General features: G+C 40.2%; 1 protein-coding gene across 1 annotated transcript in view; it reads right to left on the bottom strand.

Annotated features, from left to right (window-relative positions):
* The window catches only part of MRC1 (mannose receptor C-type 1), a 120,607-nt gene extending 105,107 nt beyond the window's left edge, over positions 1 to 15,500 (bottom strand). Inside the window, 1 exon segment of the mRNA XM_043969197.1 lies at positions 15,304 to 15,500. Within this exon segment, the coding sequence (XP_043825132.1) occupies positions 15,304 to 15,364 (61 nt within the window). The 5' untranslated portion in view covers positions 15,365 to 15,500.
* Between the last annotated feature and the right edge of the window lie 685 nt (positions 15,501 to 16,185).

Here is a 16,185-nt window from a genome sequence, read left to right as displayed (position 1 = left end):
TCCTGACGCCAAAGAAAAGACTCCTGGTCTTGCCCTCAAAGACCTTCGCTTCATGGGCAGAACTCTTCTACAGTAAGTCTCCAGCAGGTAGCGTCATTCTAATCGTTACAGATTCATGTGATTGCAGATCTTAATTCAGTTGCCTTGGACTTTTTAAAAGACTCTTGCACATAGTAAATGGCAGAATTTAATTTTAAACTGCTCCCCTTTTCTGCCCTTCCTCTCTCTCAGACTCAAATCTCAGTCAGGTAATGACCTCAACCCTTACCATCACATCCCCGTAAACCATGATTTCATTGGAATAGCAACTCTCCCCACTGAAGCAGCTCACAACTCCTTTGTAACTAAGGAGGTCTTCCAAAGTCAGGGCCTCAGCCCCACAATTCATCACCCAGAAGCCTTCCTGGCAATGATCAACTCCCAACCTAGCAAAGCCGGTCTTCAGAAGACAGAAGCTGGACTTGGAATCAGGAAGACCTAAACTCAAGTCTGGCCTCAGACACTAATTGGGGAACCCTCAGCAAGTCATTTCCCCATCTGCAAAATGGGGATGATAACAGTACCTACTTCCCAGGGTTGTGAGGATAAAGTGACCTAATATTTGTAAAGAGTTTGGCAAACTTTGAAGCACTATATAAATTTATAAAATAAATAACATCCTAGAGGTTATTGAATTCTATTATTATGAATAAGAATTTATTTAAGCATCTCCCATGTAACAGATACTGTGCTAAATACTGGAGCTATAAAGACAAAAAGTCCCCCCTCTCTAGGAACTTACATTCTCTCAGGGAAACAAGAGGGTATAACAACAACTACCACCACCATCAGCACCACTACTACTACTACCACAAAAAAGAAGAAAGAGAAGAAAGATTATTGTACAATCATCATATTATTCACCATGATTTTTATTTTAATATTATTTATGAGTGGGTTATTAATGATTAATGCATCCATTACTCTTGCGTTATTAATATTGTAATATATACTTACAAAGTATTGACGATTATATTGCATATTAATAATGTAACAATATTTGTTATTGTTAGTGGTGGTAGTAGTAGCAGCACCACCACCACTAATGACAGTAATAGTATAATTCACATGCCTAGGTCTCTTCCATCTTTAGGATGGGCCCCTTTCATACTTTGTCAAGTTTTCCAGATGTAAGGAGAGAGTATTAGAAACAACGATATGTTATGGTGTGCCCTATTCAGGCTGAATTTGTATCTTGTTAAGGGTGAGCTCCTTTCAAATTTTATGTATAATCTCCCACCTTGTGAGGAAGATGCTATAACCATTTTACAGATGAGGAAATGGAGGCTCAGAGGATTTATCAAATATCACAGAGCTAGTAAATGTCCGAGGTGGAATTTGAACTTGGGTCTTCCTAACTGCACGAGCCTAACATTCTCTCCACTACACTACCTAGCTGTTTCTGTCTACAAGTATATTGAAAATAAATACAAAAGAAATCCAAAGTAATTTGGGCTGCAGGGCACTAGCAGCCATGGGGATCTGGAAAGGTTGTAGGCAGAAGGTAATGTTTGAACTACGTCCTGAAGGAAGTGAGGAATTCTTGAGACTGCAGTTAAGAGGCATGGCTTTCCCGGCATGATGGAGTGTGTAGAGTTCGGAGTGTGCAGAACCTTTGTTTCTCTTTAGAGAGGCCAGCTGGGTGGCGCAGTGGATAAAGCACCAGCCCTAGATTCAGGAGTACCTGAGTTCAAGTCCGGCCTCAGACACTTGACACTTACTAGCTGTGTGACCCTGGGCTAGTGACTTAACTCCCATTGCCTTGCAACTCCCCCCCCCCTCCACCCCCCGCCAAAAAAAAAAAAAAAAGAAAGAAAGAAAGGCCAGCTTTGAAGGACTTTACAGGCAAATATAAAAGTTATCTCTTTTATCTCAGAGATAATAGGGAGTTCATTGAGTTGGAGAGTTACACAGTTAGATCGACACTTAAGGAAAAACACTTTGACAACAAACATTGACTAAACATCTACTGTGTATAAAAAACCATATTGGGTTTTTGTTGTGGTTGTTTAGTCATTTCAATCATGTCCGATTCTTTGTGACCTGATTTGAGGTTTTCTTGGCAAAGGTACTGGAGTGCTTTTCCATTTCCTTCTCCAGCTCATTTTACAGGTGAGGAAACTGAGGTAAACAGGGGTAAGTGACTTGCCCAGGGTCACACAGTTACCAAGTGAGGCCAGATTCAAACACAGGAAGATGAGTCTTTACTTTACCTAGCAGCCTTCCCTTGACGTCCTCAGTGGCTGATACAGTGCTTATAATAATAGCATTTTATAGGTGCTTTGAGCTTTACAAAATGCTTTATAAATATTTTCTCATTTCATTCTCATGACTACCCTGAAAGATAGGTGATATTATTATTCCCATTTTATAAATGAGGAAATCAAGGGAGGATTTAAATGACTCCAGATGACCTTGGACAATTGAATAAATAAAAGAAGATAAAAGTGAATACTCATTTATGGGAGAAATGGTCATACAGAAGTAGGTGTCCCTCATTTAGCAGAATAGAAAACTGATAGCTAAGTTAACCATATAATAAATTTCTGCTGTAAAATTCTATTTCCCCCTTTTTTTCCTCTCTTCTAAAACTGGAAATTCCATCTACTAGGAAAATTGATATATTAAAATCATACTAAGAAGGGCTGGAACTCTTTTCAAAGCACATTTTAAAGGAGAAATGATGAGAAACTTGGCTGTTTGCCCTTTGCTCTCTTAATCCAACGAGACTTGTCTGCTTTACACATTCTGAAGTGAGCTCTAGCCTCAAACAGAAAATACATAAAGACCTTTGGCCAGAGAAAGAGATTTTTTTTCCAAGTCAAATTCCATCCTTGCTACTGGTGCCCTATGCCCTTTCATAGATCCTGACTTCTTGCCCAACTTCTTGGCCGTCTCATAGTATGTAGTGTGTTTCCTACTTACCATGCTCCCTGGACTCTGAACTTCTTGCCAGCTGAAACCCACAGTTACTTCCTGCTCCTCCCTGGCTTTTCTGAACTGATTTCTGGACTTCCTCACTTCCTCACTTGTGCCTTACCTGGCTCAGCCCCCAAGGCCTGCTTGATATGTGTGGAAAGAGATAGGAAGGACCATCTAGTGCCTAAAATGGGAGGATGGAGCTCCTCAGGAAGGGAAGAAAGAGGAAAAAAAGGAAGTTTGGGACACTTTGTCTACTTCACAGTTTTGATTAGAGCTGGCCCAGAGAACAGGATATGATTGCTCAACTCATGCTTGCACCTGTCTTCTGTTTACTTAAGAAACAGAGGTTTGGGGGAGCCTGGACACGTAGCTGTGAATTATTGCTTGTTCACACCTGGACTATTTATCATGCAGTAAAACCAGACCACGTGTAAAGGGAATGGACAGGTGGGCTTTATAATAGTGATGAAAACATATGACAACCGGGTAGTTTACCAAGGGAATTAGCAACAGGAGTGATCAAAAGATACCACTAAGAATTTTATCAGGAGGTCCAAGCAAAGGCAGCATGGATAGGGTTGGAGCTAAGTAGGGAAAACATGGATTCAAATCCCAACTCTAACACTTGGCTGAAAACACAAGAGAGCATAGCACCCTTGTTGTTTCTGTTGATAACACCAAGCCTGAAAGGATAACTACGTTACAGGACAGTATAATTGAGATCCCAAACTAATTTAGTAAGTCACAATCATGATGGAAGAGGCAAAATTCACAAGGAATTAATGTAAAGTGTAGATTTGAGTTGGAAAAAAACAACTGTACAAATAATGATAAGCTGACGTTTTGAACACTGTAATAATAAACTGAAAATAGCATTTATATAACACTTTAAGGCTTATAAAGTACTTTACAGGGGGCAGCTGGATGGCGCAGTGGTTAGAGCACCGGCCCTGAATTCAGGAATACCTGAGTTCAAATCCGGCCTCAGACACTTGACACTTACTAGCTGTGTGACCCTGGGCAAGTCACTTAACCCTCATTGCCTGCAAAAAACCAAAAAAAAAAAAAAGTACTTTACAAATAATCTCATTTATATCCTCATGACACACCTGCAAACCTGCTATTATTAACCCCATTTTACAGTTGAGGAAACTGAGGGAAATGGAGGTTAAGTGACTTGCCTAGGACCCCATACATAGTAATTGTCAGAGGCAGGATTTAAACCCAGGTCTTCCAGATTCCAAGTCCAGCTCTCTCAACCACTGTCCCCCTAGCTGTAAAGGTTTGCAAAGCATTTTGAATGTATTCTTTTATTTGCTTCTTATAACCCAGTAAAGAATCAAAGCTGTTCACATTCCCATCTTACACAAGAGGGAACTGAGACTCAGAGAGACTAAGTGATTTGCCCAGAGCTGAACAGCTGGTTGAGTCTCTGAGGCCAGGTTTGGACCAGATCTTCCTGGTTCCAAGTTCCAAAGCTTTATACTGATACATTGTGTGCTAGCAGTTGCTAACATTATTATTTAACTTCAGTTCTAAATACGGGGTGAACCAAAAGTCTTTCTGTGGTTTTAGGCTTAAAACCGAGACAAGATTTTCGGGATATCCTGTATAAGAGGAAGCGGGGTAATGGAGAGAGACTACAGAGCTAGGAAGAACTGAATTCAAATTCCATCCCTGACACATGCTGACTGTATGACCTTGGGGGCAATTAACCTCTGACGATATCAAGGCAGAGAAGGTGCAGAGCTGAATGGGCACAGGGAGGTTCCTTATCCCAGAGTTCCTACATCAATGAAATCATAGCTCTAGGCTTACTTGCCATTACACACTCCTTTTGCCCACATCAGTATTTGACTGTATGTAAATGGTCTCTAAAGAGTAAGTATACTTATCCATAAGAACTAAAGCATAGTAATAAATTCAATTGAGATTAACATTTCTTTTTTTTTTTTTAAGTGAGGCAATTGGGGTTAAGTGACTTGCCCAGGGTCACACAGCTAGTAAGTGTAAAGTGTCTGAGGCCGGATTTGAACTCAGGTCCTCCTGACTCCAGGGCCGGTGCTCTATCCACTGTGCCAACTCGCTGCCCTGAGATTAACATTTCTTAAGTGCCTACTATGTGCCAGGCAGGAGGGACCTTAAATATCATTTGGTACAACCCCCTTGCTTTCTCCATAAGGAATCTGAAGCCCAGAAAACTAACTTAAGGTCACACAGTTATTACTCTAATTTAGTAATTACAGATATAGCACTTTACAAACTAATTTTTTCTCATTTAAAACATATCGAATTATAATTTATTAGTAACTATAGGTTGTAGAGAGGTGATAATCTACACTGGTGGAGGAAATTTGCTAACCTGAACGTCCCCCACAACAAGGCCATCACAGGTCTAGTCCCTATCTCTATAAAAGAATGATCTGGAAATGATTACTTTGTTATAAAAATATGGTTCTACACTTATCTATATTTATGTCTTTCATTAACCTTTTTAGTTTCTAACAAGGCAAATCTCATATTTATGGAAGACATGATTTGTAATCCTTCATGAGCCCATTAAACTCTTGGACATACAAAGAAATGTGTAGTTATTACAAACGGTGGGAAATTCACATGGTATACTCCAACCGTCAATCAGAGATGCTCTACTTTTGTAAATTTCTATAAGTAATGCTTACAATTTAACATTCTCAGGGCAGCTAGATGGCGCAGTGGATAAAGCACCGGCCCTGGATTCAGGAGGACCCGAGTTCAAATCCGGCCTCAGACACTTTACACTTACTAGCTGTGTGACCCTGGGCAAGTCACTTAACCCTCATTGCCCCACAAAAAAACAAAACAAAACAAAAAAACAATTTAACATTCTCCTTTTTCCTAAAAAATGAATTTAAAGTTCTTAGGGTTAAAAAAAGAAGACATTTGCTGTTATTACAACTATTAAGGAATGCAGGGTTAATCTAATTATTCTTTGAAAATAACAGTTCAGTATCAGCTAGGTGGCACAGTGGATAAAGAACCGGCCCTGGATTCAGGAGGACTTGAGTTCAAATCAGACCTCAGATATTTGACACTTACTAGCTGTGTGACCCTGGGCAAGTCACTTAACCCCAATTGCCTCACAAAAACAAAAACAAAGAAGTCCCATAATCAGGCCTCTTCATTTTACTGAGGAGGAAACTGAGGCCAAGAGAAGACAAGTTAAGGTCACAGAACCAAGGTCACAGAGTCAATAAGTAGTAAAGCTAGGATTTGAACCCAGGTTCTCTGGCTCCAAAGTCTTTCTAAGACACCACAGCTGTCTTCAGTCTCTACTAAGTGCAAAGTAATCATGACATTAATGATTCCTTGTCATGTGCAAAAGAGAAAATCAAAGAGATGCACTTAATTTTTTGTTTTATGGGTTAGGAATGTAATTGAGGAGTCTCTTAAGCAGACTCTTAAGAACCTAATAGTTTTCTTTTTGTTTTTTTCAGTCCCAGATCTCTGATTTCATCAGGACAAGTAGCACCTGGTGAAGAACTCTATCAGTGCAAATCTGCAATTCCCTTCAATTTAAATTCTTAAGAAAGTTGTCTGAGGCTGTAACGATTGGAATAACGCCACCTGCTGGATACTTACTGTAGAAGAGTTCTGCCCATGAAGCGAAGGTCTTTGAGGGCAAGACCAGGAGTCTTTTCTTTGGCGGGAGGAAATGACGCGGACTAGTGGGAGGAGGAAGGAAGAGACTGGCCCTCGCTCTCGGTCTCACTCTCTTCCCTTTGGACTCTGGTGGAGAGCTGAGCTAGAAATGTGCTCTCCCTTTAATAGATAGGAATCTAGGCCTTTTTCTCTCTCTTTACCAAATTCTTATTCTCCTTAATAAATGCTTAAAAGTCTAACTCTTGCTAAAGCTTGTAATTGATTGGCGACCACTCATTAGATATTTTAGACAGTTTAGCTAGAATTTTAGCCCTTAACAAGGCACTGAAAGGGGTGAATGAGTTGCCCAAGGACACATAACTAACATGAGTCAGAGGAAAGATGACCACAAGTTTTCAAAACTGAGATAGCATCTTTGTTTGCTGTCATAGCAAATATGTTGACATATTCGATGTCGACATCATTTTTAAAATAGCTAAAGCAATGAATGTAAAGTCATGAGTGAGAACATTTAAGGAATATGACCAATTGTCAGATTAACTTGTTCTTTTTGTTGCCATTGTTGTTCAGCAGTTTCAGTCATGTCTGACTCTCTGAGACCCCATTTGGGCTTTTCTTGGCAAAGATACTGGAGTGTTTTGCCATTTCCTTATCCAGCTCATTTTACAGATGAGGAAACTTAGGTAAAAAAGGGTTAAGTGACTTGTCCAAGATCACACAGCTAGTAAGTATCTGGAGCCAGATTTCAACTCTCTATCCTCTTTGCCACCACATTGCCCAACTTATTCCCTGCTTTTTCCCATTATCATCGGACAATAAAATGTGAACCTGACAATCATAGCAATTCTGGCACTGCTCCATCCTGCCCCTCCCCCAGTTTCCATTGGGTCCCTCCAGATCACATCCCCTAGGTTGGTTCCTATTGGAACCTATATAACTGGGAGGGACAGAGGGGAGGATAATCCAGGAAGATGATGGAAGAGAGGATCATAGGATCTTTAAGTCCACTTTGGAGATAAATAGATAGAGGTATGTAGATAAAGCATCAGGTAAATCATGGGGGGCTTAATTAATACAGTCTCTTTAGAATTCATTCTATGACCATGTAACCAAACACTAAGAGAAGATAAGGTCCATATGGTATGATATGGGTAGAATGAATGGAGAGGAGGACATTGCATCAACGTTCCCTCTGAATATATGACTATTATCAATATAAAAGTGTAAAGCAATAGGAAGGAGACTAGACATGTAGCCCAAAAGACCTAACTCTGAATCTGACTGCCATTTACTTATTGTGAGCTTGGTCAAGGCATGTCCCTTCTCTAGGCTTCAGTATTCCCATCTGTTCAATAAGCAGGTTGGATAAGATGGTCCCTAAAGACTCTTCTATCTCTAAATCTGTGATCCAACTGTAACATACAGTGATTCTGCGAATACCCAGAAAATCCTGCTCTCCATATTATGGAACTATTGTATTATCATTCTGGGTTCAAGACTTCCTATGCCCTGTAATTCAAGCAAAAGGTCACTTTTCAAACCTCGGCTAGGGTATAAAAATCTGTATACTGGGTCTAGTGGGACTCTGGTATTCAGATCCTGCTGGGATATTTCAATACTCTTTTTAGAATATGGCAATGTTATGAAATCCAAAAGGCGGGCATTCTTTGCTTTTTTAATTGGGATCCCTTTCATATAATCTATTGTATACAGAATCCTCTGCCACTTAAGAAGAAAAAAATCAGAGCAAGTTTCAGGAAATAAATAAAGCTGGCTCATTGGTGGCACCTAATTAGGAAGACATTAAAGTACCGGAATGGAGTGGTTTAGGCCATAGTCCCTCAAAAGAGTCATCTGTCCAAGAAAGGGAGCACAAAGTGGTTTACAATAGAATTTTGGAAGGAACTAACAGACTAATAATAATAACTAATAATGAGAAAGAAGAAAAGCTGAAATGGTGCCAGGGAAAGCTTTACAAGAATGAAAATGAATGAAGAAAAAGCTATCATTTGGAGGTGTTGCTCATTTCATTTTGCCAATGAAGAAACTGAGACTGAGGGAGGTTAAGTGATTTGTCTATATTCATACAACTAAATGTGAGTATTACAGGTGGAATTCAGAGTCAGCTAGGTGGTGAAGTGGATAGAGCACAGGCCCTGGATTCAGGAGGACCGGAGTTCAAATCTGGCCTCAGACACTTGACACTTACTAGCTATGTGACCCTGGGCAAGTCACTTAACTCTCATTGTCCTGCCCTGCCCACAAAAAAAAGGTGGAATTCAAACCAACTAACTCCAAGTCCAGTGGTCTTTTCATTATACCTCAGTGGCCCAATTACACAAAAGTACAAAATTGATGAGTTAAAGTGAGAGATGGATCGCTACCTCTAGAACATAATGGAAAAGTAAGAGTTTATCCTGGAAACATAAATAAAGGTCATATTATAAAAGATTTTGACTGCTGGGATAGGTAATTTGGTTTTTACTTACTAAGCAATGGGGAGCCATGGAATGTTTGTGAGAAGGGGACTTGTGTTTATTGTATATACTATTTCAACACTTCTATTTATAAAGAATCTCCATTCTAAAAATGTGCTTTATTGCCAAAAATTTGAGTAACCTACCAGAGACAAAAATAACATAGCAGGTACAAGAATCATGTTCCAAAACAGCTTGTCAAAGTCTGATCTAAAGTCCCCTAGAGGTCCAAAAGATTCTTTCAGGAGGCCCATAATGGCAAAACTATTTTCATCATAATATTAAGATGATATAATTATTAATATAGTACTATAAATATTTATAGAAAAACCCCACATAAACAAAAGCCCTTTGGAGGAGAATAGTCCTCAAATATTTTAAGTATATAAAAGGGTCCTGAGAAAAAGTTTGAGAACCATTGTCTTAGGATATACAAAAGAGGAAGGCTACAGAATCTAAGCATAATTAATTATAGTAGCTAAAATCAATTTAAAGCAAAAATAAAAATTAAGTACCTGGAAATCTTAGAGCAAAGGGAATGAATAAGGTTGGGAGAACCCAAATCAGACAGGAAAGACAGAAAAGGCATAAAATGCAGAAGCCTATATGAAGCAATTAACACATTGCCTCAAGTTCATTCACACTAAACATCTTTTAGTCAATCAACATGTATAAGTGATAGATTTTTTCCTGTTTTGCTTAGGGGATGAGAGCAGGAAGACAGGGGTACATGAAAGTGTGGGGGAGGGGGTGAAAGGGTCACCATGGAGGAGGGAAAGCTACATGGAAAGAAAAGACTGGGGATGTCAAGAAAAATACTTCCAATTTCATAATTTTTCTAAGTTTAGTCCTGTTCATTGTGTATAAAATGTGCGTAGTTTCTTTTTTTAAAATTTTTGGTTTTGATTTGGTTTTTGTCCTGTACCAATAAGAATATAAGTGGCTTAGTGAGAACATAAACTATTAGTCTAATAACTTTGTCAACAAAGGATATTAGCTTACTCTGGCATGACCTGTTCTTGATGAAGCCCTATTGGCTCTTTGTGTTCACCCCTTCCAGATGTTAACAATGGTCTGAAATTCTTTGAAAATATAAAGGAAACAAGTGACATGGTATAGTGGAAAAAAGAGTGGACTCTGAAGGGACCTGAATTTGTTAGTTTCTATCTGTACATTCATGTAACTTAAACATCTCTAAGCCTCAGTTTCCTCCTGTATAAAATGGGAATAAATAGCACCAACCTCCAAGGATTATTATGACGATAGAATGAGATCATGAAAATGCTATAGAAATGTCAACTATTCTGGAGTCTTGGTTTTTAAATTATGAAAACTTGCATCATTTTTATCAATAGGTATTAAGTAGATAGATATAGATATAGATATAGATAGATGATAGATAGATAGATAGATAGATAGATAGATAGATAGATAGATAGATAGATAGATAGATAGATAGATAGATATAATGGAAGGTGAGAGATCATGGAGTAGTAGATAGAAAGCTGGCCTCAAAGTTAGGAAGATTCCAGCTCAAGACCTGCCTCTGGCAGATACTGGATGTGTGACTCTTGGCAAGTCATTCAAATTCTCAAGATCCCCAGGAAAGTCTCTAGGACTGTAATTTAAAGTGGACATGCCCATCTGCTTAGGTAGAGGAAGTTCTTGACTGGGAGCTCCTGACACCAATGAAGTCACACGTTCAGTTTAAAAAAAGGGCAAAGCATATTAAAGCACAATTGTTCCTGCCTTCTAGAATACAAACAAGGAGGGGAATATGGGTGTAAAAGGATACAGATACCTACTAAAACATTAATGATAACTCACATTTATATACCACTTTTAGATTTACAAAGTAATTTTTTCACATTACTTCCCCCTTGTGAGAGGCAAATAGTGTAAGTGTTATCATCTGTATTTTTCAAGTGAGAAAACTAATGTTCAGAGAGGATAAGTGACTAGCCTGTGACTGCACATAGAACTAGTAGTAAGAGAGTCAGGATTCAGACCCTAGCTCTTCTGACTCCAAGGCCAGAGCTCTTTTCACTATACCACACCATGTTTTTGTTATAGGAGGAGGAAGAGGAGGAAGAGGAAGAGGAGGAGGAGTGGTGGTGTAGTAATAGTAGTGGTGGTAATGGCTGTAATAGTAGTAGTATTAATAGTAGTGGTGGTAATGACAGTAATAGTAGTAGTATTAATAGTAGTGGTGGTAATGGCAGCAGCAGTAGTAAAAGTAGTACTAGTAGTAGCAATTGTGGTGTTGATGGTAGTAGCAGTGCAGGTGGTAAATGGTGTTGATTGTTGATAGCAGAAGCAGAAGCAGTAGTAGTAGTAGTAATTGTGGTGGTGGTAGTAGCAGTGGAGGGATGGTGGTAGTGGTAGTGGTGGCAGTAATAGTAGTAATACTAGTAGTGGTAGTAGTACTGTGGTGGGAATGGTAAAGGCATTTAAAAGCACTTTAAGATTTGCAAAGCATTTTGTAAATATCTTCATTTGATCTTCACAACAACCCTGGGAGACAGGTGCTGTTAAATATCCTCATTTTACAGATGAGGAAACTGAGGCAGACAGAGGTTAAGTGACTTGACCATGGTCACATAGCTAGTGTCTTAGGCAGGATTTGATCTCGGGTCTTTCTGACTCCCAGTCCAGCACTCTATTCATTGTGTCCTTCCTTATCATAAATTAATACTGTGGGGTTTTTTAAGTGGCATGGAAATATCCAAAGGCAGGTGGACCTGCTGATTTGTTACCCTGAAAACTAAGACTATAGTATTTAGAGCTGGAAAGAACCTTAGAGGTCACCTAGTTGAATCTGATATCATTTGATAGACCAGGGAAGCACAGCCCAAAGGGGCAAAATGACTTGCCAAAGTTACCAGGCATGATCATAGGAGCAGAGATTTAGAGCTTGAAGGCACTTTATAGGCTGCATAGGGCAACCTCTTCCCTTTACAGATGAGCATCTGAATCCTAGAACTGCCAACAGTCACATAGCTATTAAGTGACAGAGTGAGAATTTGAACTCAGTTCTTTGAACTCCAGGTCCAGCACCCTTTTCCACAGTACCATGCTGTCAATAGCCAAGGTGATATACGTCTCCGGATTCCTAATCTGGCAGGTAATCTTTGAGCTAGCCAACCCTGGATCATAGAATGATAACATTGCATTGGAATACCTTCAAACCAGACCTGGACACAAATGCTGAATTAAAGTTTTTCTTATGTTCATTAACCCACCCAAACTCAAGCCCTTTCCTCAAAAATCCATCCTAGGAATGATAGCAAATGAAGTCCCATAACTATAACTCGTTAGGTATTTAATATTGGAACAGACAACTTGGATAATTAGACCGAGAGTATGCTCAGTGATTTTGCAGATACCAAATCAGAGGGAGTGTGGTTGCTAACAAGGGGAAAACCATCCCTCTTTCTTCCCTTGAGAACAGTTGCTATTTCAGGAGCCACATTTGGGCAAGTTTTGGAGAACAAGGAAGTCCTTAGCCCAGTACAATTCAACCCCAGGACTACCGGTACTGCTCTCTCTTCCCTTCCCAAAATCAATTCCATGCAATTGTCCTCAGGAGAGTAAGAAAGACAAACTAGCTGCTCCTTCTCTACTGAACTGTAATATTGAATTGGTAGTCTCTTTTATTTTTAATCACTCCTTTTATTGAGAAGTTGTTTCCATCAAACGCAAACTTCTGTTATGAAATTTTAGCTCATTTCCTCTATTTTTGTCCTGGGAAATGGAAAACAGTTGGTCAGCATTCTCCTTTTAAGAGCCATTTAATATGCTTTTAGAAGGTTATTAAGTTGCTCTTTAACATTCTCTCTAGAAAAAAAGCACCCAGTCCCACTATGAGAAGAGTGTCCTCATTGCAGTCCATCTTTCACTCAGTGACCTTCCTCCAGGGCAGTTCTGACTTTCTCTTCCCATCCCGACCCCCTTTATTATTAGTCCCTACTACCTCCAGGATCAAATATGAAAATTCTGTTTGGTTTTGAAAGTCCTCCATTTACCTTTCCTGTCTTCTTACAGCTTAGTTCTTTCTCCAGACTACAATCCAACAAGCAACACTGTCCTTGCTGTTCCTCATTCACTCCACTCCATCTTCCTGTTCCTTTTCACGGACTGTACCTCATGCCTGAAATGTGCTCTCTCCTCACCTCTACCTCCTCAAGATAGCTCAAATCCGGCTTTCTAAAAGAGACCTCCTGCTAGTACCTTTGAGTTCAGATGCAATTTATACTCTATATAACTCACATGTGCCTAATTGTTTACTTGTTGCCCTCCCCACACACACACACACACACACACACACACACACACCTTAGATTTTAAACTCCTTGAATGCAGAGACTGGTTTGTGTTTTTTTAATCTTTTTTTGCATGTGCTTGCCCAGGATCACACAGCTGGCAAGTGTCCCAGGCCTGATTTGAACTCAGGAAGATTAGTCTTCCTTACTCCAGGGCCAGCCCTCTATCCATTGGGCCATCAAGCTGCCCCTGCCTGGCGTATCATAAGTACTTGATTAAAGTTTGTTAACTGGATTATTGACTGATAGAGGACACAATTTTGAATCTTTTCTCTGTGGCTTTGGGTCTAAGTTTCTTCATTGGTGGTTAGGGTACTGAACTAGGAGTCAGAAAGACCTGGGTGCAAATGCTACCACTGGCACTTACTAGCTGTGTGGCCAGGTTCAGTAGATCACTGAACTTCCTTTCCCTCAGTGTCCTTTTCTCTTCAGTGGGGATGATAATGCCTCTCTCCCTGGCTTGCAGTGAGCATATGTGCTGTAGGGTGCCACATAAAATGTTAAAGAGTTATATCTTCCATTGCCACTGTCATTATGACTTTACCTAAAAGAAGGGGGTTGGACTAGATCCCCCGTGGCTCTGTCTCCCATTCTCCCTTTACTTCTTTTTATTTGGGGCCAGGTCTTCTCCCATCAGGTCTTCCTGACTCCAGACCAAGTGCCGATCTATCCAGTCTCCTGGCTCTTAGGTGATCCTCTTAGCAAAGGATCACTGAGACTTCCACACCTTTCAACTTCCAGGCTAATTTAGGAAGCTTCACTGCAGAAGAATCTCTGTATGGGCAGAGCACAGGCTCTGCTTTCTCCTTTCACCACTGATCCTTTCTCTCTCCCGTTAAGTTCTCAGCAACCCCATCGGGACAAACAAACTCTTTGAACCCTTTTGAGTTCTGTTTCCCTGTCCCTTCCCCATCTTCTCCTAGCTCTAATTAAAATAGATGAGGGGCAGCTAGGTGGCGCAGTGGATAGAGCACTGACCCTGGAGTCAGGCAGGAGTACCTGGGTTCAAATCCGGCCTCAGACACTTAACACTTACTAGCTGTGTGACCCTGGGCAATTCACTTAACCCCAATTGCCTCACTTTAAAAAAAAATTAAAAATAGATGGTCAGGTAGTGGGGGGAGGGGAGGAAAGGTGTGAACTCTTTGTGATCTTGGGAAAGACACAATCTCTCCGGACCTCAGTTTCTCCCCATGTAAAACAAGGTAAACAAAGGATGTGGGCTCTAATCTTGGCTCTGCCACTCAATACTAATGTGACCTTTGGAGAGTTAATTCATTTCTCTGTGAGTCAGTTTCCTTATCTATCACTTATCCTTGTCTTCTTTATTCTGAAATCTTATTTTTTTTTTGGTGAGGCAATTGGGGTTAAGTGACTTGCCCAGGGTCACACAGCTAGTAAGTGTTAAGTGTATGAGGTCAGATTTGAACTCAGGTCCTCCTGACTCCAGGGCTGGTGCTCTATCCACTGCGCCATCTAGTTGCCCCTATTCTGAAATCTTAGAACTAAATATTACTAATCAGAATTTATATAGTCCTATAAAGTTTATAAATCAATTACCTTACAACAATAGTATGAATCTCTAGGCTTAGAAATGTAAGTGATCTTAGAATTCCTCTAGCTCAATGATCACATTTTATAGATGAAGAAACTGAGCTCCAAAGGGTTAAATGATTTCCCTAGAGCCCCCCAGCCAGTATCAGAGTCAAGATTAGAATCCAGTCCTTCTCTAACAATGTGTCTTCCCTCTACACCTGACTGCTAGCCAGCAATGAATCCACAATACTTTGTAGCTATGACATTGTAGAAGTCTGTGAGCTCATCCCTCAAAGATGCCACAGTGTCCTTGGGACACACTCACCCCATTGACCACCACCACCAACCCACCATGTAAGACTTACCTAACAGCTGAGAAGCACCGCAAGAGAGAGACAGGAAGACCAAGAACAGTGAGACCCTCATGGCCCAAAGTTCATTCTCTTCTTCTGAAGAAGTGGAGAAAAGAAAGGAAAAGATACCAAATGTCCTGAAACCAAAGTCACCTTAACTTAATGGGATGGATGGTGACAACCTCCTTCCCCCACCTCCTTCCCTTCACAGAACAGCCTCTCAGAGAAAAAACAGCAGGGTTAGCTCTGACTTTTAAAGAGCTAGTGAATTGAGGGGAAACCTCCAATAAGGACATATCCTGTCACATGAGGGTGTTTGGAAAAACAGGAATTCAGTTACAACTTTGCTTTGTAAGCTAACTTCTGAGAAATGCAGATACAAAGGAAGAGAAGGGAGAAACTCAGAGAAAGACAGATACAAGAGGAGAATTAGGAAGGCACCAGGGGAAAGATAAGGGGGAGAGATGAAGGGAGAGAGGTGGGAGGAGGGCCTGATGGTTTGAGAAAGAAAAGCTATAGAGAGAAAGGAGAATAAGAGGAAGGCAGAAGAGATAAGAGGAAAGGTGATGAGATAGAAATGTAGAGAGAAAAAGTAGGTAGAGGTGAAAGAGAAGAAGGGAGGAGAGAAGGGAGAAAAGAATTGACTAAGAAAAGAAGAGGGAGAGGGAGAGGAGAGGAGAGGAGAGGAGAAAAAGATGTGACCAGCAAGAGAGATGGAGAGAGACAGAGACAGAGACAGAGCCGAGCTAATGAGTTCAAGAAAGAGAGAAGGGTTGTGGAAAAGTGAGAATGTAGGGGAGATAGACAAACAAAAAAGAGATATTGCGAAAAAAGAGAGCAGGGATAAAAATAAAATGAAGAAGAGGAAGACTCAAGACATAGATGGGCAGACAG

Source organism: Dromiciops gliroides, chromosome 5 (genome assembly GCF_019393635.1).
Source record: "Dromiciops gliroides isolate mDroGli1 chromosome 5, mDroGli1.pri, whole genome shotgun sequence".
NCBI lineage: Eukaryota > Metazoa > Chordata > Mammalia > Microbiotheria > Microbiotheriidae > Dromiciops > Dromiciops gliroides.
The sequence above is the reverse complement of the archived record's forward strand: the minus strand, read 5'-3'. Positions and strand labels throughout refer to the sequence as shown.